Source organism: Quercus lobata, chromosome 6 (assembly GCF_001633185.2).
Source record: "Quercus lobata isolate SW786 chromosome 6, ValleyOak3.0 Primary Assembly, whole genome shotgun sequence".
In the NCBI taxonomy this organism is placed as follows: Eukaryota; Viridiplantae; Streptophyta; class Magnoliopsida; order Fagales; family Fagaceae; genus Quercus; species Quercus lobata.
This window is the reverse complement of record NC_044909.1, coordinates 39062921-39082565: the sequence shown is the minus strand read 5'-3', so window position 1 is coordinate 39082565 and position 19645 is coordinate 39062921. Positions and strand designations below refer to the sequence as shown.

Genomic DNA, 19645 nt, shown 5'->3' with positions numbered 1-19645 from the left:
TACTTGTCTTTTAATCTTACTTTCAGCTTAATTTTACTTTCAATCTTGCCTTTTAATATTGCTACTCCAAGCTAAACTCCTAGCTCCACATTGGAGACACCTTGGTTAGTTTCAACACCAACAAATGTTTACAAAACTTTATTTGACATTTGAAACATTTCAAAATCGTTTTTTTTTTTTTTTTTTGCAACATTCAATATAAAACCGTTGTCCTAGATCTCAATCAACCGAGATTTCACTTCGACTGGCTGAACTCATGAACTCAACCGATCGACCTTCAATCAAGCAGGTGCCAAAAGAAAAACAGAAAGATCAGGAAATACTTCACTAACGGTTCAACTAGTTAACCTAGAATCAAGTCATAAATCAAGATGTCTCGAACGATCAAGTTAGGAGTCAAGACTCCTTAAACAAAAACCTTCTGACTATTTACACAAAGGATCTTTAAGGATTCACACACAATCTTGATTTTAATTTAAAATTCTCTCAACTTTTTAAATATTATATACATCCTGCCTTGTATATATATACAACATTCACAATTCAGGAGTTTTTTTTTTTTTTTTTTTGGATTGGTAAATGCATGACTCATGCTTCTCCATTCCCTTATGATTGGGATGCCATATTCAAGGACCACTGGCAGGAATGATGTTAAGAAAATAAAACACACATACCACATCACATATGATCGATAAAAATCTTTCAAGAAAGCACAATCCTTTTTTTTTTTTTTAATAAGTAATGTAAGATTCATTTAAACACCATTCTCATACACGGGAAAGTATACAACAGAACAGTGAAGAAGAAGAAGAATGAACTAAGATTACAAAGGCTGAGAAATTAACAATGATTTAGCAAACCATTCCAGAAGTCCATGAAAGAAAAAGCGGAGAAAGTATAAGATTTAGAGCTCCATTCGTATGAGATTTCAGGAAAAGGAACTTAAGGTGCGTCAAAGATACTCCACCAATTCCTCTCTTTCCGAACGCACCACATTAGACATGAAGGAGCTATAACACCCACATGCACCCCACCTCTAAAATATCCCAAAGTAACTCTCCAATATTCCAACATAGCAAGAACAGAATGGGGCAAGAAAGCACAAATATCATTCATTTCTATACATATGGAGAAAGTTATATCCCAACACACAGCCAAATTCCTTCAGGACATGAAGCCGGTAAAAACAACTGTAGGCAACTAAATTCAAGTCCTTAGGTTTTTGCGCTCTTCATTGTCATGATAAATATGCATCTTTTTTTAGCTTCTTTCAATTGAAAAATCCTACCTTCTCTTCAGGTGGATTACATCTTGTGGTCTTTGAAATTTCCTCCTATTGATCCCAGTAGTTCCTTAGCTGTGACATATGTAGAAGAAGGTCATCTCTGCCCAGACCAGTAACACTGCTAGTCATGATCCATGGGGGATGTACCTTGTAGTTTTGTCTGATCACTTGTTGAAAATCCCTGATGTTCTCATCAGGCCTTTTTCCTTTGCTTGCCTTCATTTTGTCACACTTCGTAAAAACAAGGGTAATTGGTATCTGAAAAGCACAGAAAAATGGCAGAAATACCAAGATGAGAACTGGATTTAGCATTGTGGCAGTGACCAAGTGGTAAGCGAGCAACGATATGAACGTTTAAAACATCAGAGGGAACCATACATTGTTGCGTCCAAGCCAATTAGCACAGTCTAAGTCAATCTTCTGAGGTGGAACACTTGCATCAACGAGAAGTAGGACAGCAACAAGAGTATCTCTGTTCAAAAAGTAGCCTTTGGTGAATGAGGACCAATCCATTCTAGCAGCATCTGGGGCTTTAGCAAATCTGTGAATAAATTGAACCACAAAGTATCAATTAGACTGAAGAATTCTGCGATAGGGACATTGACATCAAATTATGTAGTTGTAGAGGAGAAACAAGATACATATATAGAATTCCATTCCATCACATTTATCCTTCCATGAAATTATTATAATAATGAGAATGATCACAATTAGTTCTCTCTATTGTAATTTGCCTCTATAAGAATAAAGTCTAGAGAAGCAGAAAGAGCTCCCAATACCTGACTATCAATTAACATGGTAAAAATATTGTGTTCGTTCTTAAAGTTTACATAAAGTTTGGTTTCGTCCAGAAACTTTAAAAGTTAACCATTGAAAACGTTATACTTCATATCCTTCTATCCACTTATGTTAACTTTGGGTCCTATGCGTCTAACCAAAAGCCTATGTGGCATTACTTTTTTTTTTCTTGCTGAGTCTATGTGGCATGATTTTTTTTTTTTTTTTTTGCTAAGTTTACATGGCATTACTTAATCTGACATGGACCACCACACCCAAAAATATAGGTAACAATTTATCTGACATGGATCAAACCATTATAAAATAAATGGTGAGGACAGGTGGCATGCATTCATTGGTCACACCAAATGATAAAAAACTGAGGACCATATCCCCAATTTCCCATTTCATTTAGGGTCTTCAGAAAACACAAACTCAATCCTACCAAACAAAAATTTTAACCTTGAAAACAGAAATTGCATGTAACTCAAACTGAAAGCCACAGAGATTTAAAGTGAGAGCATTGACAATAAGGGATTGACGAGCATTGCTCCGTCTTTGGGTGGGTAAGTTGAGTAAAACTTAAACATTTTGCTTCGTTTTAAATCAATTAAATACACTTTGCCTTAATTTATGTGTCTTTGAGTGTAACCCCACAAGAATTGCTTTGATTTATGATTGTTATTTGAAAATTATACGTTTGGGTTATGGCTGCATCACATGCCCAGCCCCTAAAAGTAAACAGGCAATGCTCAGTTCTATTCACTGCCAAACTGACCATATACCACAGTTTGGGCCAAGTATAGCTGAGAAAGAGATCCAAGACTTTGATGGCCTGGATTGATGCAGCCATAGAAGATTAATTTGCTACTTCTTTGCACATTTGTCTATTCAAGATCTATTTTATGGGGCCCACGTGTGAAGTCCAATTGAAATGAAAGTTGTGCGGCTTTGAAGACCTATCTATATGTGTGATAGGGTTAAAAGATTTTTTTAATTTGGGTTTTTATTTTACAAGTTATGGTTAATTTTGTATTTGGGGACAATTTTTACAATCCCTACAGATTAAGAGTATTTTGGTAGTTTAGTTGACCTTATTAGATTTCTAGTTTACTAGTCAAACTACAACATATCAATAAAAGTTTACTAGTCAAACTAGGAGTCCTTGAACTAATAATTCAAGAATGAGTCCTTATGTAATATGTCTATATGCTCAATGTACTCAAAAATAGATGGAGTAGATCAATAAAAAAAGTACTAAGTGTTTTGAGCATTGGGGCATGTTGGCTTTTGTGTGTTCTTCTCTCCCTTTCTCTTCTTGCTTTTCTTCTCCTCTTTCTTTTGATATTATCTGCGGGTACTGTTCATGCAGCAATTTAACAAACATAAAACTCCTTTTTTTCCTTCTTCCTTACAACCCAAAGCAAGCATTTTCTTTTGCCAATCAAAACCATAAACCCCACATAATTTGTTCCACCAAATAGTCATCAAATAACTCATCAAACTACCTTTTGATTCCTAACACAACCCCAAAACCCATTGGTCATCAAATTTTAAAAACCTAGATCCACAAATTCACCTAATCCTAACTCCATCACAAGCACTTGTAGATAATTTCCCAAATTTTTCGTACGTCATGGATCCTTCCTCCACAAAACAAAAAGGAGAAAATAGATGACTTTTAAGGAAATGCAATGTATATCACTATGTTGTACACTCAACCAACTCAACAATGCCTAAAAGCTAATTATTTCGGGTTGGCTATGCCATGTTTATCTTTAAAATTGCTAAATCATAGTACAGAGTATTTTTTAACACATTCTCTTTGCTGTGCAATGGTGTGACGGTCCATAGCATGGTTAGAGAAACAATATCTTCGGTGGAAGACTGGAAGTATAAGGTTAAGGCAAAACCCAAGAATAAGTGTCCATGTTAATTAATTAGGTTTTTATATTTTATTTGGTCACTATGGATCTTAGGTTTTCTCTTATTAATAAGTAAGTCTTACTTAGTTTATGGGTCTCTATGGGTGGACTTTGGCTCAATTCAATTAGGATTTTGTTTACCAATTTAAGTCCTAGTTCTATTAGAAGTTAAGAGCAGCATCTATTTAAGTGTTTTATTGTACTTAGACAAGGGAGTTGATCAATAAAATTTTGAGTGTTATGAGTATTGAAGCACGTTAGCCTTAGTGTTCTTTTCCCTTCCTTTTCTCTTCTTTCTTTCTTCTTTTCTTTCTCATGGGTATTGTTCACAATACTAAAAAAAAAAATTCTATTTCAGTTTCTTTCTTCTTTTGTCCACCATAAATCAAATCTTCACTCTTTTGAACCCTAACTTCTTCTAAAATGGTTCTAAACCCAAAAATCCACAAATCATCCTACAAACTTGTTCTGCCCAAGGAAGAGTGTCATTTGAGAACTCATACCAAATCACCAATCAAAGAAGATTTTAGATAAAACCTATCTTCTTGCAGAATTGTAAAAGATTTTGCATGATAAAGAAGATTATGTCTCATCTAGGGCAGTCCTATATTTCAAAATTTGCTTAGGAATAGGTCTATTTTCCTAAGAAGCACGAACACGGACATAGATATGGGTACGGATACGACACAGCGACATGAGCAATTTCTAAAAATAAAATGGCCGGATTTACACTGGTATGACACCACGGATACGACATAGTTACGGCATCCTAAATGAAATGTTCGTGCTTCCTAACAGTGCTTTCAGCTCTCATACTCGGGAAATTGTGTGTGGTTGGCTATGAAGCACGGGTGCGTTTCGGGACTCGGGTGCGGGTGCGGGTGCGGGTGCGGGTGCGGGACTCGGCAATTTTTGAAAAAGTAGGGTGCGGGTGCGGCGGGACTCGGCGATTAAAAAATTATTAAAAATATTTTTATTTATATTTTCTATATATTTTTACTATTAAAATATTCTTAAAAAACACATTAATATACTTGATTCACAAAACAAAGAAAGAATAAGGCAAGAAACGCATCTGAGGCCAGAATTTCGGCCTCTCCGGCGATTTTCACGGCCGATTTCGGCCTGTTTCGGCCGATTCCGGCCTGTTTCGGCCGTATCGGTCGCCGGCCGATATGGCCGATACAGACCGATTCGGCCCGATTTCGGCCGAGTCGGCCCGATTTCGGCCGCGTCGGCGCCGATTTTGGCCATGTCGGCCCGCGTCGGCCCGAGTCGGGATCCGCCACGTGGCGCGACGCGGCACGACGCGGGACGGACGCGCGGTCTACGGCGTCCCTCCCGCGTCGCCGCGTCCCGCCGCGTCGGACGCGGGTGCGCTGGCCTGGGAGCCGCGTCCGTGCATCCTTGGTGGTTGGTGAATTTCCATAAGTTAAGTACTTCAGCTGCTAGAGCAGATCTGCATAGAATGTAGCTACTCTGCTTGTATTGTGTGCTCTTCAGAGTTGCTGCTGAATATATACTTATATAGCCGATTTATCCACACACAGCCCCTTCTTACCATAATTCATTAGGAAAAAAAAAAAAAACACAAAATTTGCAGACAATCTCCAAACGGGAAGTGCATAATAGTTGAAATTTCATAGCATGTATCTCTAATTTAACCGTCATGCTTATATTCTCATATTGTGATACTAAATTTCTCAAAGTAAACAGCTAAAGACGCATTGCTAAAGCTGAAATTCAAACATTAAACTGCTGGCCAGGACTTACCCATAACCAGGCAAATCCACAATATACCAGCTCTTATTCACCAAGAAATGATTAATAAGCTGAGTCTTTCCTGCACAAATTTCAAAGTTTTAAACCCAAATAAGCAACACCCAGAAACCCAAAAAGTCCAAGAAAACCATAAAAAGTTAGGAAAATTCAAAAACCTGGCTTCTTAGATGTAAGAGCAACTTCCTTCTTGCGAACCAGAGCATTGATAAGCGAAGACTTGCCAACATTAGACCGACCCAGAATCGCAAACTCGGGCCGGTGATCTTTGGGACACTCCTTGGCTTTCCCACTGCTCTTCACGAACTCCACCTCCTTGATCCGAGACTCACCCGCGTAGGGTCCGATAACGATGTTGGAGCCGGGCAGGACCATGTCCTCTGTCACCTCGTCCGGGTCGACCCCGGGCGGAACGAACAGGACGGTCCGGACGAACCGGGCGGCGTCGGAGATTTGTCGGGTCTGGGTAGTCTTAGAGGCTGAAGCTGAGACATGGCGGTGGGTCGGGTTGCGGAGGGTCCAGTGGGAGAGATATCGGGTTGGGAAAGAGAGTGTGGGTTTAGGAAATGGTAGTAAAGAAGAAGAAGGGTTTATGAGAGAAGCGAGTTGGAGACTCAGGATTCTATTCCTCACTAACATTTTTTTTTGGTTCAGACTCTAATGTGTTAATTGTTGAACTGAGCTAACTTGCACCAGAAACTGGTCCGTTGGTTTCTGATATTCGTGGAACGACGTCGCTCAGGATTTTTATTGAGATTACAGAGGCAAAGGTGGATAGATGAAAGTTCCCCAATAATGGGCTAAGGGCAGCCCAAAAGGTAATAGGCCAAATTTTTTTGACTTTGTATGAAGAGGAGTCCAGTAGGGCCTTCTAGTGTCATTTCATCTTCAAGGAAAACAGTTTACATCCTTTTTTTTTTTTCTTTTTTTTGAGAAAAACATCCAAAACAACATGAAGAAGGAATGAATGACGAATCTTCTTGTATGTCTGAAATGGAGGGAGACCATCCAAAAATATAATGTTAATTATATGACATTTTTAATAAGTCATGCAATATATTTAAATATATACATAGATAATTGTATAGATTGATACGTAAAAAGTTAGAGATTCCTCAAAATTGATTTGAAAGTTGGAGATTCTCAAAATTGAGTGGTAAAAATATGTGGATTATTAATTTCTTTCTATATGATATGTTTTAATTCAAAAATGATATGTTTTGATTCCTTACATAGTCATGTTGTTTATGTAAGGAATTAATACATATCATATAGAAAGTTAATTGTGCTAAGAATATTATGACACTCACCTATAAAAGAATGATGATACAGAAGAACCTACCAACATTATGCTAAGAATATGACATAATTGTTTATGAAACAACTCATTTTTCAACGTAAACCTTTCATTCCAAAGCATCACTAAAGTAGACCGAAATGGACCTAGGCGGACCAAAATGACCAAATACACCAAAGTGGATCGAAATGCTATGCTTATATGATTTAACAAGAGCATAGTAATAATAAATTATACACTTTAGCTTTTAGATATATATAGATAGATAAAATGAAATTAGTGGTGAACTAGAATAAAAAAAAAAAAAATTCTCAACTCAAATTCGGTAAAAATTCTTATGAATTTCAAACCAGAAGATATAAATATATATATATATATATGTGTGTGTGTGTGTGTGTGTGTGTGTGTGTGTGTGTAAAAATTATTGTGACTTAACAAGATATGTTTGTGTACATTTTTTATATACAAGACAAAAATTATACTCTAACCTAATTTAAGTGCATATACTTGTGAAACTTCATCCTTATGACTTAAACTCCGGCCATTGCCTCCCACCCCACAAGAACTTTGTATTTGTGGAGTGGCCATCACGTCAAGGGTGTGCAGGCAGTGGTAAATATGTATGTACTTGAAAAGAAGACCTCTGGATATTTGGTGCCAAATTGTCACGCCATTTTAGCATTGAATTTAGAAAATCCTTTAATGTTACTTGAAACAAGGTATATCAATTGGCCTTGATTGAAGCCTGATTAAGGACCCCATAAGTCTTGTTTTGTGTAATGTGCGTATATATGTATACACATATAGACCTACACTATACCCAAAAAATAAAAAAAAGGAAGAAGAAGAAAGAAAAGAGAGAGAATTTTTTTTTTTTTCCTGAACTTTGTTCCTTTTACTTAAACAGAACTCAAATCAAATAAATAAAGTGAAAACAAGTGACATGCAGATCATGGCCTTATTAACTGGCATTTATTAGCAATTGCTAGCATATCTAGTATCCGGAGCTGGTAATTAAAAGCAATTACAATGGCTTATGGGAAATCCACATTTTGAACATGTTATAGCATTCCTTTGGCCTGTACTTTGTAGCTGTGTGACCCCCTCCCTGCAAAAGTCATACTAATTACAATTCCACTCACTTTCACTTAGCAAAACACTTATGGTTGAATAGCACTCTTGCCTTTACTGTAACAAATGTGAGTTGGTTTGAGTATCCCTTGTGAATTTGCATAAAAATCTGAACAGTCACAACTTGCAAAAGAACTCAACATTGTAACATACTTTAGTACAACCATAGGATGGGTCTACCCTCCAACTTGATCATCTATCCACCATGGATGCCATTCATCAACAATGGACAAATTTAGAGATTTCACAATTGGGGTTCCTATGTACAGAGCAACCATGTCATGATCATCACTGCAGGATAGATACATACAGTATTAATAGACTTCAATTTGGTTTTCCTGGCTTAATCTTTATTTATTTGAGTTGCCAATTAGAATATTAGGCCTAGTTAAAACATTTCATTTGCTCTTATCTTGTTTTATGTCATTTGTGGAAAGAAGACTATTATCAAACCTGTATATTAGAGCTCGATAACCTCTGCTATTGAGATAAAAATGATAGCTTACAGCACTCTTAACATCCCTCTTGTAAGGCATGTCTTTGTGACATCTTCTCCATGCTTTAATTGTTCCCTAATTTTAATCATGTAAATAATATGAGGATTAAAACTATTTCAATTTTTCTTCTCTTTGACTAGCAAGAAACTTCACATCGATGTTAATTTCTAGAGGGCATCTCTTACCTTTCTGACATGAAGTGCTTTTTGTCCACTATTGTTATTAGCCCATATATAGTTGAGAAACTTGTTGTAGTGCTGGAATATAAAGATACTCATGATTTCCCAAACTCTAAATTGTTCACTAGTCTAACTTGGAAGTCTAAGTTTCCCTCAAAGAAAGCTTAACTCTTACTATGTCTTTTAACCAAAACAGAAAAAAAAATGAGGAAATAAATTATTCATAAAATTATTCTACCACAAACAAACCAATTCATTACCAATCCATTAATCTGTTATGTAAGCTCATTTCCTTAAGTTGGTGTAACAGCAGCAAAAATGAAAGTGAACGAAACATAACTTCCTACATTGATGGCGAAGTAACAAGTTGGGGTGCAAGTTTCTTCCAATGAAAGTGCGAACCTATTACTACAGTGGGGGCTAAACTAAATGTTGTGATGATTGCAGAAAGAACATACAGTTCTTGTAATAAACCAGAGTAATGATACTTCATACTGATCAATTGTCACATGCATACCTGAGGCAATGGAAGAATTGACAGAATGTCGATCAAGAAGTACGTGGATAAGTATCTTTTTGCAATAGCCACCGGATCATTTATTAGCACACCCCTTCCAAATACTCGAGAAGAATGAGCAATAAACGCAGCTTGAAACTGTAAGCTTATATGAAGTATATAAAAGACATCAAAGAGTGAACGAAGAACACAAGCAATAATCGTGAGAGTTTCATCTGAATCAAGGCATTTATCCTTGTCATCGATCACTGGGATGTAAAAGAACAAAGGATCCAGGGCAACAGCTATGACACAAGAGAGCACAAATATTTTATTCCAAGTTGGAAGATCTTGACCCTGTGGATCAAGAAGTATCTTCCTAGGACGAGGGCCTGACTCTTTACTTGGCTGATCACCTATAAAAGGAATGCCATTAATCTTTAAAACACTGCCAAAAGTTGATCTTGGTTTTCTCAGTTGTGGTCCATTATCAATAGAATATTTCTACCCAAAACCCAGAAATCTTTAAGAACTCCAATCTTCAAACCTGGATGAAAAATAAATATAATAATAAAGTAGCATGCATAAAGAAAGTTTTAGCAGCTATTTAAGTACTTGAATGGATACTACCAGAATGAATAACTTATTGGAATCCTTTATAAACTGATACATATGAGTGGTCCCTAACCATGAAAAGGTGCTCTAAAAATGAATAATGAAAGAACAAGTGAGAACCCAGAAATTCACCCATTCGCAACATTACCAATCGCCAAATTAGGTCATTTAAGTTCTCTATATGTTTACAGTCTAAACTAGAATGTCTTTTAATGATCCTAAACAATATGATTTTTAAATTATATTCATTCATGACCTATACCAAAAGCGCTGGTGTAGGTCTTGAATGAATATAATTTAAAAGGCCTATACTTTCAAAAATGCTGGTATAGGTCTTAAATAAATATAATTAAAAAGGTCTATATTAATGCTTTTGAAAGTGTTGGCATCGGCTGTACCTATTCCAGCATTCTCAAAAGCACTGGTATAGGTCTTGAATGACTATAATTTAAAAGGCTTATATCAGCGCTTTCAAAAGCGCTGGCATAAGTTGTACCTATTCCAGCGTTCTCAAGAGCACTAGTATAGATTTTGAATGAATATAATTTAAAAGGACCTATGCCAGCGCTTTCAAAAGCACCGGTATATGTCTTTTTTTTTTTCTTTTTTTTTTTAGCACTTGTACTGTATGTAAAATACATATTTTCCAATACCTATTTTTTAGCAACTGTAATGAACCACAATTCATATTTTCCAATAGCAAATACCATACCACATTAAACCAAGAAACTAAATATATTTAATTACACTATATCAATAATTACATCCCAAATGTCTAGAATTTTATACACAAAATAATATATCCCAAGTGTCTAGAATGTTATGAACAAAATAATACATCCCAAGTGTCTAGAATGTTATGAACAAAATAATATATTCTAAACAACTATGTACAATGTCCTACACAAAAGAATACATTCTAACTATATAGAAAGTTTTGCACAAAAGAATACATTCTACTGCGTATCACCTACTCCAAAATAGATGCCCAAAGTATTGCCTACTATGTATCATCAAATGATAAGTGCTGAGCATCGGGAGACTGGATATCCACTGTAGAATCACCATCCTACGAATTAAGAAACACACAATGGATTAGTGTACTAAACAACAGAGTTAGTAGCTGAATGACACAATATCACTAGTATTACTACCAAGTGCCACATTAGCAATTAAAACACACTCAAAATGACTGATTTCAGTTAAGCATATCAATTGAGTATTAGTCTCAATAAATTTCTCAAAAAGTGATTAGTGAGCAATTTATGCAAAAGATTCAATAAGTGATTACTTACACATATTGTGTAAAGCCTTAAAGATTACATTTCTACTTGATATTTCTATGTATTTTATGTGTTACAATGAACCCTAAATTGGTAGATATAAAGATCAGGGTATACATTAATGAAGGAGTTGAGAAGGTGGTAGTTGGGAGTTAAGGGGATACATTAATGAGGAAAGATATATTATATTTAACATTAACCATGAGTACTAATAAGCATTCTACAGCAAAGTTCCTCTACTTGGAGAGGCAAGGCAGTAATGTAACGGCTATCACATGGTAACTGAAGCTGCAATCATGTCCTAAATACCCAACCGAAAATCAAAGAACAAACATGAGGCTAGTCTTTCACAAATCAGACATCCAGTCACCAATATAATATAACCAATGCAAGTGATAATCCAATACAATTCCTACAACCTTTTATTTATTTATTTATTTTTTTGAGAAACCAGTTCATGCACATATTATGGGGGTACCCCATGAATGTTAGCATTGATTATAGGCAGCCTTCTTTCAAGCATTCACTCCTATTAGTTCTCAAGCCTAGTAAGCACTTCTGCACTTCTTGCCATATATTTAGAACTTCAAAATATTTTTATAATACAGTGTTGTATTAGATACAGGCATCTTTTCAAAGCCTTGATTTTGCAAAAAGATTTACAGAAAATAATTTAATCAGATTCCGAAAAACTACTAAAACGCATATTTATCAGCATCCACATAATTCTAATGAGAAATCTATCAAATGCAACTTGGGATCAGCTTTTCATGCCCCCCTAGAGCTGGCTCAGGCTAGCATTATGGTCCTGTTGATTCATGGTTCTAACTTTAACCATTTTCGCTATTTTACCAAAGAACATGGTTGATTTTTGGTGAATTTGAAATAAACAGAATGAAGAATTGGTGAATGGAAGTCAAACCCCATGGCAAGGTTTACTAGTTTTCTTCTAAGCTGTACATGAAAGACAAAATTTGATAGGTCTAGATTATAGGGTGTGTTTGTTTGGAAGTGAAATAAGGTGGATGAAAAATTTTGAAGAAAAAATAGGGAGGAAAACTTTTTCTGCTATTCCTACCTGCTACACAACCGAAAATAAATGTCTTGAGAAAATGTTACAACACTTACTGTTATCACAATAATATTTATGATTTAGTCACTTTTTCTCTCTCTCCTCTTCTTGTTTTTGATTTTGCATTACTTGTGTGTTTTGCTTTCTTGTTTTGAGTCAGTCTAGTTTTATGCATTGCTTTGGTTAACATGTTTTTGTTTGTTTATTTTTCAGTTTTGTTTTATTTTGCTTTTCATAAAAAAAAAAATTGAAAATTAGAAAAATACAAAAACAGTGTGTGTTTATGTACATTGGTACTTGTGTACCTTGGATGACTATTGAAACAAAATTTTCTAAACTTTGTATTTCTTGTAACTTAGATGAGCATCTCAATGCACAACTAAACAAGTGAGTTTTGTGGCTCGTGGTTGTGATGAGTAAGATTAAGTAATCTCTTGTACTCAACACTCGTATCACTTTTTTTAACGGAAAGGATTAGAAAATCCTAAGAGAAATGCATAAATAACCATCTCACCACTGTTGCCCGCCAATCAGGAAATGACATTTGTATGCTTCGGCATAGAAAAAGTGAAATGTCAAATGCTTAACATCATTGGATATTTTTTTTTCTATCTCTTATATGCCCATGCATGGTTTGCTTAAAAGAAAAATAAAAAGCAAAAAGAATTAAAATACTTTATACATAATTGCAAGCATGTCTTCTAGGAAATGTGAGAGTTATAAGATGTACCTCGAAGGTGATTGTCCCTATCAAACAATTATGATTGTGTGTGAGTTAAAGTGATTTTCTCATATCTCAAATCATCATAACATGTAGACACTTATGCAATCTTGTGATGTTTTTCATACACAACACGTAATATTCTTTGCTACTTTTGATACATGTGCAGGTACAATGTGATTTAGCTATTACAAGAAATATATGTGTTAATGTATGCTCACTAAATTGTTTTAACTTGTTTTTGAAATATAAAATTGGTTAGACTTGTTTAGTGTGTGTGTGTGTGTGTGTTTTGGATCTATATGCTTGACATTTTTCTTGTTGAGAGATGATTGTGAGAGCTTAAAATGTTATTTGGATCTTTAGTTGCGTAGCATGCTTGATTGCATTCATATCTGTGTTTTTTCTTTTCTTGAAAAACTATTTTTAAGCAATCTTGACAGTTGTTGGACATCTCTTAACAACTAGGCTATCTATCGAGCCCTTTCAACTTCTTTTTATCACATTCTTAGTAGCTTCTCGACAGTTACTCGATCCATCGAGGAACTTTCTGGATGCTTGATAGATGCTTAATAGTTTCTCGATCCATTGAGCCCTTTTGTTGTGGACACCTCTTGACAGATCCTCGATAGCTCTTCGATAGCTAATTCACATGTTTTAAAGTTCGACACCTCTCAATCCATCGAGCTTTATGATTTTCTTTATATAGGGTCAGCGCAAATTTCTCTCATTTCTCCTCGATCACTCTCGACAGAATAATGTCTCTTCCTCTCCTAAAACACTTCTCTTCACACTCTTCATCTTCTCCACTCATTTTTCGATCTGATCCTTGCATTTTTACTCTGGTATGATCTTCTTTCTATCTTTTTTATTATACATTTCATGCATTCTAACCTAACTTTTGGGATTTTTGAAAATTTTTGGGGTTTTTCAAAATTGATGGAGTTTTTGTGAAATTTTTGGGATGGGTTTTGCTTAAATGACTTTAAATCATCATGCATTGCATCACATTTGCATTATAACAATGTTTCATGCATTTTAGTTGTGTGTTTAATTTGTTGCAATGATGTGTGTTGGTAGGTTTGGATTGGACTGAGCCTATGATGTTTTTTTTTTTTTTTTTTTTTTTTTTTTAAGTTTGCATGTCACATATTCATGCATTTTTCATGCATACGCACCTTTATTTATCTTTATTTTGATATTGATCTGTGTTGGTGCTTTTCTGCGTGTTTCTTTCTCTCTCTCTTTCTTTTGGTTAGTTGCTCTATGGCACCTAAACAAAAATCCACTCTGGCCCAGAACCTTTTTCGTTCTAGGGCATCCTTTTCTTCCCTCGTTGATTCTACTCCTTCTTCTATTTTGGTTCTATGATGATAAAGCCTGAAAGAACTTTTCACGACGCGGCATTCATTTGGAATGCCAAGTCTTTCTATCGGATTTTTCCGATACTGACCTTCCCACTGTCATCTATAGTCAGGGTTGGGAGTCACTGTGTGGCATCCCAATCACTTGTCCCTCCGTGATCATATAAGAGTTTTACTCCAACATGCACGGATTTGATACTTCAGTACCTCAGTTTGTCACTCGCATTCGAGGTACACGCATTGTAGTTACTCCAGATCTTATATCCAAGGTACTACACGTACCAAGGGTAGCACAACCTGACTACCCTGGTCGCAATTGTCTAAGGACTGTGTCCAAAGAAGAACTCTCGTTTCTTTTCTGTAAGACGCCTTCATCTTGGGGTGACCATCAAAACACCTCTTGCTCGGGCTTTGCAAAAGGTCTGAGATTCCTTAACATAGTGATGGCATTCATTTTTCATCCTTTGTTTCACTATAACTCTATCACAGAGTCTCATGCTCGATTTTTATTATCTCTCTTAGAAGATATTTCTATTGATTCCCTTCTCACTTCATTCTATTCCTTATAGATGTCTATAGGGATACAACAACTCGTGATAAGATCATTTTTCCTTCGGCTATCACGCGGATCCTTCACCATTTTTCTATCTCCTATCTAGAGTTTACACACTTTTCCATTATGTATGCCATAGACTCTGCTACCGTTCAACGGAGTGAGGCCCAACTTTGACCGAGGCGGCCACAAACTGAGATGGCGACTCCTCCTACTTCTTTTGCTCCTTCCACCTCCTCTCCTTTGTCTTCTGTGGGTGGAGTGACTCTCGAGGCCATCATGGCACAGCTTGTGCGCATGGATGCTCTTCTTGACACACTCAGTGATGAGTTGTGTTAGGTAAACACCCGTGTTGGTCGTATTGCATTGTGATAGGCTGCCATGGGTGGTTTCATTGCTTATACCTCTCCATCTCCACCGGCTTCAAAGGATGAGAATGATGATGGCTCCGACAATGATGATGCTAATGAGGACAATGGTGCTAGCTCGCCTACTAATGATGAGATGTCTACTTGATTTACTTACCCTTTGTCACTTGTGATAAAAAGGGAAAGTAGTTTTGATATGAGAGTAGTCATATACATAGAGGGAGAGTTGGCATAGGAGATTTTTGTGATAAGGAGAGTGTTTATACTATGAGGGATGTAGTAAGGTTTTATGTATTTTCTTTTCTTTCTTTTACATTTACCTCATCTATATTGGTCTTGTAACCATTTGACATACATTGTATTTATATTTAGGTTTATATATGTTGACATATGTTATTCACTTATCTTTACACGTGTTGTTTCTTTTCTCTCTTTATGCACATTCTTCTTATATAATGCAGCTAGGAGGTTTGGTGGGACGCATTGAATGTGGGGACAGCCACCATCCCTCCAGTCATATCAGGACTAACCCTCTCTCTGAAACTTTTTCTCAACAGCAAGACCTCTTCTAGCAATGTGTCACTTACATGGCCTTATTGTCCGAGTGTGTGGCCTCCTTGGCATGATCATGGGCTCCTCGGCCATGGATAGAACATGTGGCACATGTACCTTACCTGAATTCTTGTGCCCCACAAGAGTTATATCCAAATCAAACTATCCTTAATAAATCTTATAATTTGGTTCAACTACAACTTCAAATGTACTAGAAATACAAATAATCCTTGTAAAAAAAAAAAAAAAAAGATAAAAAGAAATACAAATAATAAAACAAAACTGCGTCGTATTGGCAATCTCTTATCCCCCGTAAAGAACCCACTTGCAGCTCAGAATTGTTTCAATACGAATGAGAACATAGAGTCAACCTCAAACATTCAACAATGTCGTGGATAGCAAGGTCCATCGCGAACACACTCAAACTCGACGACGACGACGACAACGACAACGACTACGACAAAGAACACCAACACGCCAATCCTAATGCCGATTCCACAGATCCAAATTCACCGCTCAAACCTGATCAACACCACCGCAACCACCAAACCGAATCGCCATCATCACAGTCGTCGAACCAATCGCCACGTGGCGTCAAAGAGGACCTCTCGGAGATCACCAAAACCCTAACTCGCCAACTCTGGGGCGTCGCCTCCTTCCTCGCCCCTCCTCCTCCGGAGCAACCTTCCTCTCCCTCCTCCTCCTCCTCTGCTCCGCCGCGCCAGATCGCTGACTCAAACCCCTCTCAACTCTCCGATCACAAAGCGCCCGAAGATGAAGAGGATGAGGACGTGATCTCCGGAATCCGTAGCGATTTCGCGGAGATCAGTGGGAGATTCAAGACCGGGATCTCCAAGCTTTCGAGCACCAAAACGGTGTCGGAGATCACCAAAATCGCTTCCAATTTCCTCCAGCTGGGATCGGAGGAGTACGAGATCGGCGACGCCGTCGGCGTCACCGAAGAGGTGCTGGCTTTCGCGAGAAACATCGCGATGCATCCAGAAACTTGGTTGGATTTCCCTCTCCCTCACGACGAGGATTCCGATGGTAGTACTCTCGTAATTCTTCATCTTTTTGAGATTATAATGCGGTTTGATCTGATTAAGAAATTTTTGTTAATCAATTGCCATTTTAGGTTGTTCACTGAGTGATAATTGTGATTATGAACTAATATTTGAGAAGTAAGAAAGTTGTGATTTTTATTTTTAGTTTAGAAATTTAGAAAGCATAGTAGACATTGTGTGTTATAGACTTTTGTTCTGATTTTATGCAATCTTGTGATATTTTTTTGGCCAGAGTTTGAATTGTCTGATGCCCAACAAGAACATGCTCTGGCTATTGAGCGATTTGCGCCAAGATTGGCTGCACTCCGGATTGAACTATGTCCGGGACATATGAGTGAGGCTTGTTTTTGGAAGATTTACTTTGTACTCTTGCATCCAAGACTCAATAAACATGATGCCGAACTTTTGTCAACGCCCCAAGTAAGTTAATTTCCGTTTGGCAATGACATAGTTTTGGTTTATAGGTTTATCATGTTAATTGTTTATGTTATATTATTTTTTTCATTGATTAATTATGTGACTGCTGATTGAGTTTAACCACCCACGGGCTGAAGAGATTCTTTTCTTCAAGCTCTAGCACAAGGAATCAAGGATTTTTCAAATGTGTGAACTTTTTGTATGCGACATTACACAATTCTGGTATTGTTGTGGGGGTATATGCAAGAGCCTTGCGCATGAAGGTTTTTTTAATTCATCTTACCATGCTTATAGAATATATAACTGGCACCAAAACACTTCAATTTTGTTTTTGGCTTTTGAGTTTTGAGTTTTAAGTATCCCAATTTAGTGATGGCTTCTTAGCACTTTAATGAGAACTACTTTGTGAACCAAGTTATTATATATATTGCACAGCAGGATGGGAAAAAATAGGATCATATTGGGGTGTTAGTTACTAACTTTTACAGGTAGTGAGCTTGATATGTCAAACCCCTTTGTTATTTGTTGTATCTTGGGTTTCCGATAAAGGGAGTGGGAAGTGGTTTTCGACCCTGAGTTTGGGAAATTCTGGCCTTTGGCTTATTTTTCATGTTTTGATTCACTAGTTTGCAATGCATTACTAGCAAGTGATGTTTATGTTTGCAGATAGTGGAAGCTAGAATGATGTTGACACAGGAGTTACAGAACCGCAATAAGGCAAAGCAAGAACCAGAATATTCTGGAAGAGGCACTAATTATTCAAATGAAACTGCTGACATACCACATGAACAGAATCTCTCCATGCCACCAAGTTCCCAACCAGAGTCAGCCCCTCTCCAGATATCTGCTGTTCAAGTGGCCCTGTCCTCAGTGCCAGTTGACATTGAGATGGAGAAGCACCCAGTCCAAAGTACCGAACTTCAAATTGTTGACAAGCCTGTTGTTGAGGAAGGACCAGTGAATCAAAACAAAAATCAATCCTCTACGGGGAATGATGAGGATGATGGTGATGATTGGTTGAAAGAGGAAAGTTCAGAAATGGTTGGTGTTAGTGGAACATCCTTCCCTGTGGGGAATGATGAGGATGTATCATTCAGTGATCTTGAGGATGATGATGATGGAGATGTACCTACAAGTTACAAGAAAGTAACATCTGGTTCTGATTCATCAACAAAAGACTCACGAGACTGGGTTCAGCTGAGCAGAAGCTCAGTTGACTCGGTTAAGGATATCAGTTCTGTTGAGATCCAACATTCTGGATCTGAGCAGGTAAGTTCTCGTAACCATGAGACCAAGGAATCTAATGACTGGCTTGATCTCGATGACATTGATGTGATCTGATGATGCCCACTAAAAACCTTGCACAAATAATGTGTCGTACTTCCCAAACCTGTTGTGAATTGCTGGTCTGGTCTATGCTTTTTTTAGTCTGAATCAGGCTTTGAAACTGTATGTATGTATGTACATAAATTCCATTCTAAACTGGATGATTATTTGTATCTTATAAATGTATTTATTAAGTTCGGCTCTGCTCCATCTTATATAGTTCTTCCAATAGAAATTGTAACTTCTGCTCCATCTTATGAACTATGTCTGTTTATTTGAATTCAACTGCATCTTATTGAGATCGTTGGAATTCTGATGGAAAGCATTGTCCTTGATTATTCTCATTTTCAATTCGAGAAGGAAAAGTTTTCTGGGAGAATCATTCATGAACTAGTAGTGGAGATATAATCAGGAAAGGCTTCCTGAACTATGTAATCATTCAAAGAAGACTAAATATTGCAATAATCAATTGTCAGAGAAAATAATCTTTCGGGCTTTGACGGCTGGTGTATCAGTCTCGCATGTAACCTCAAGTATCTATGGTTACATTAGGACTTAATAGCTTGTGAGTTTCAACTTCTATGCTAGAAAGTTGTTACTGTTATCAAAGATTATTTTTAATGGATCTCCTTATGCGGACATATCACAAGCACCTGCATGTATTCAGGGTGAATTTTTTAGCTGTACTGCCTGCCATTTTGCTTCTGTCTATTTCATCTTACAACCAGATTGCTGTTTACCTGAAATCAAGCTTGAATTGTTGTTGATTTGGTCATGTGGTTTTGGGTTATATAGTTGAAGCAAATCAGGATGATTTCAGAAGCATTATGAATTGTCTTGAAGGTCAAGGTAAAGGAATTTACATGGAAGTAGATTTTAACTTAGTCTGGTGATGAGCTCAAGTGGAGTTAAGCAGCATTATCAGGATCTTGGGCAATGCAGGA

General features: G+C 36.9%; 2 protein-coding genes across 2 annotated transcripts; one reads left to right on the top strand and one right to left on the bottom strand.

Annotated features, from left to right (window-relative positions):
- Positions 1 to 749: 749 nt before the first annotated feature.
- On the bottom strand, positions 750 to 6501 carry LOC115950772 (GTP-binding protein At2g22870). Its single transcript, XM_031068013.1, has 4 exons — positions 5925 to 6501; positions 5761 to 5830; positions 1664 to 1826; positions 750 to 1543 (listed from the first exon to the last, which is right to left on the bottom strand). Exons 1-4 carry the CDS (start codon positions 6403 to 6405, stop codon positions 1334 to 1336), a joined length of 924 nt encoding a protein of 307 aa, XP_030923873.1. The 5' UTR covers positions 6406 to 6501; the 3' UTR covers positions 750 to 1333.
- Positions 6502 to 16170: 9669 nt separating this feature from the next.
- On the top strand, positions 16171 to 19000 carry LOC115995231. Its single transcript, XM_031119714.1, has 3 exons — positions 16171 to 16941; positions 17191 to 17378; positions 18042 to 19000. The coding sequence occupies exons 1-3, from the start codon at positions 16281 to 16283 to the stop codon at positions 18714 to 18716; spliced, it is 1524 nt and encodes a 507-aa protein (XP_030975574.1). The 5' UTR covers positions 16171 to 16280; the 3' UTR covers positions 18717 to 19000.
- The last annotated feature ends 645 nt before the right edge of the window (positions 19001 to 19645 follow it).

Excerpts from the sequence above, each read along its gene's own strand:
- LOC115995231 (XM_031119714.1), top strand. The coding sequence starts at position 16,281 with ATGTCGTGGATAGCAAGGTCCATCGCGAACACACTCAAACTCGACGAC. Across the intron at positions 16,942-17,190 it reads TCACGACGAGGATTCCGATG|AGTTTGAATTGTCTGATGCC; the intron begins GTAGTACTCTCG and ends TTTTTTGGCCAG. Across the intron at positions 17,379-18,041 it reads AACTTTTGTCAACGCCCCAA|ATAGTGGAAGCTAGAATGAT; the intron begins GTAAGTTAATTT and ends TTATGTTTGCAG.
- LOC115950772 (XM_031068013.1), bottom strand. The coding sequence starts at position 6,405 with ATGTTAGTGAGGAATAGAATCCTGAGTCTCCAACTCGCTTCTCTCATA. Across the intron at positions 5,831-5,924 it reads TCTTACATCTAAGAAGCCAG|GAAAGACTCAGCTTATTAAT; the intron begins GTTTTTGAATTT and ends AAATTTGTGCAG. Across the intron at positions 1,544-1,663 it reads ATTGGCTTGGACGCAACAAT|ATACCAATTACCCTTGTTTT; the intron begins GTATGGTTCCCT and ends TGTGCTTTTCAG.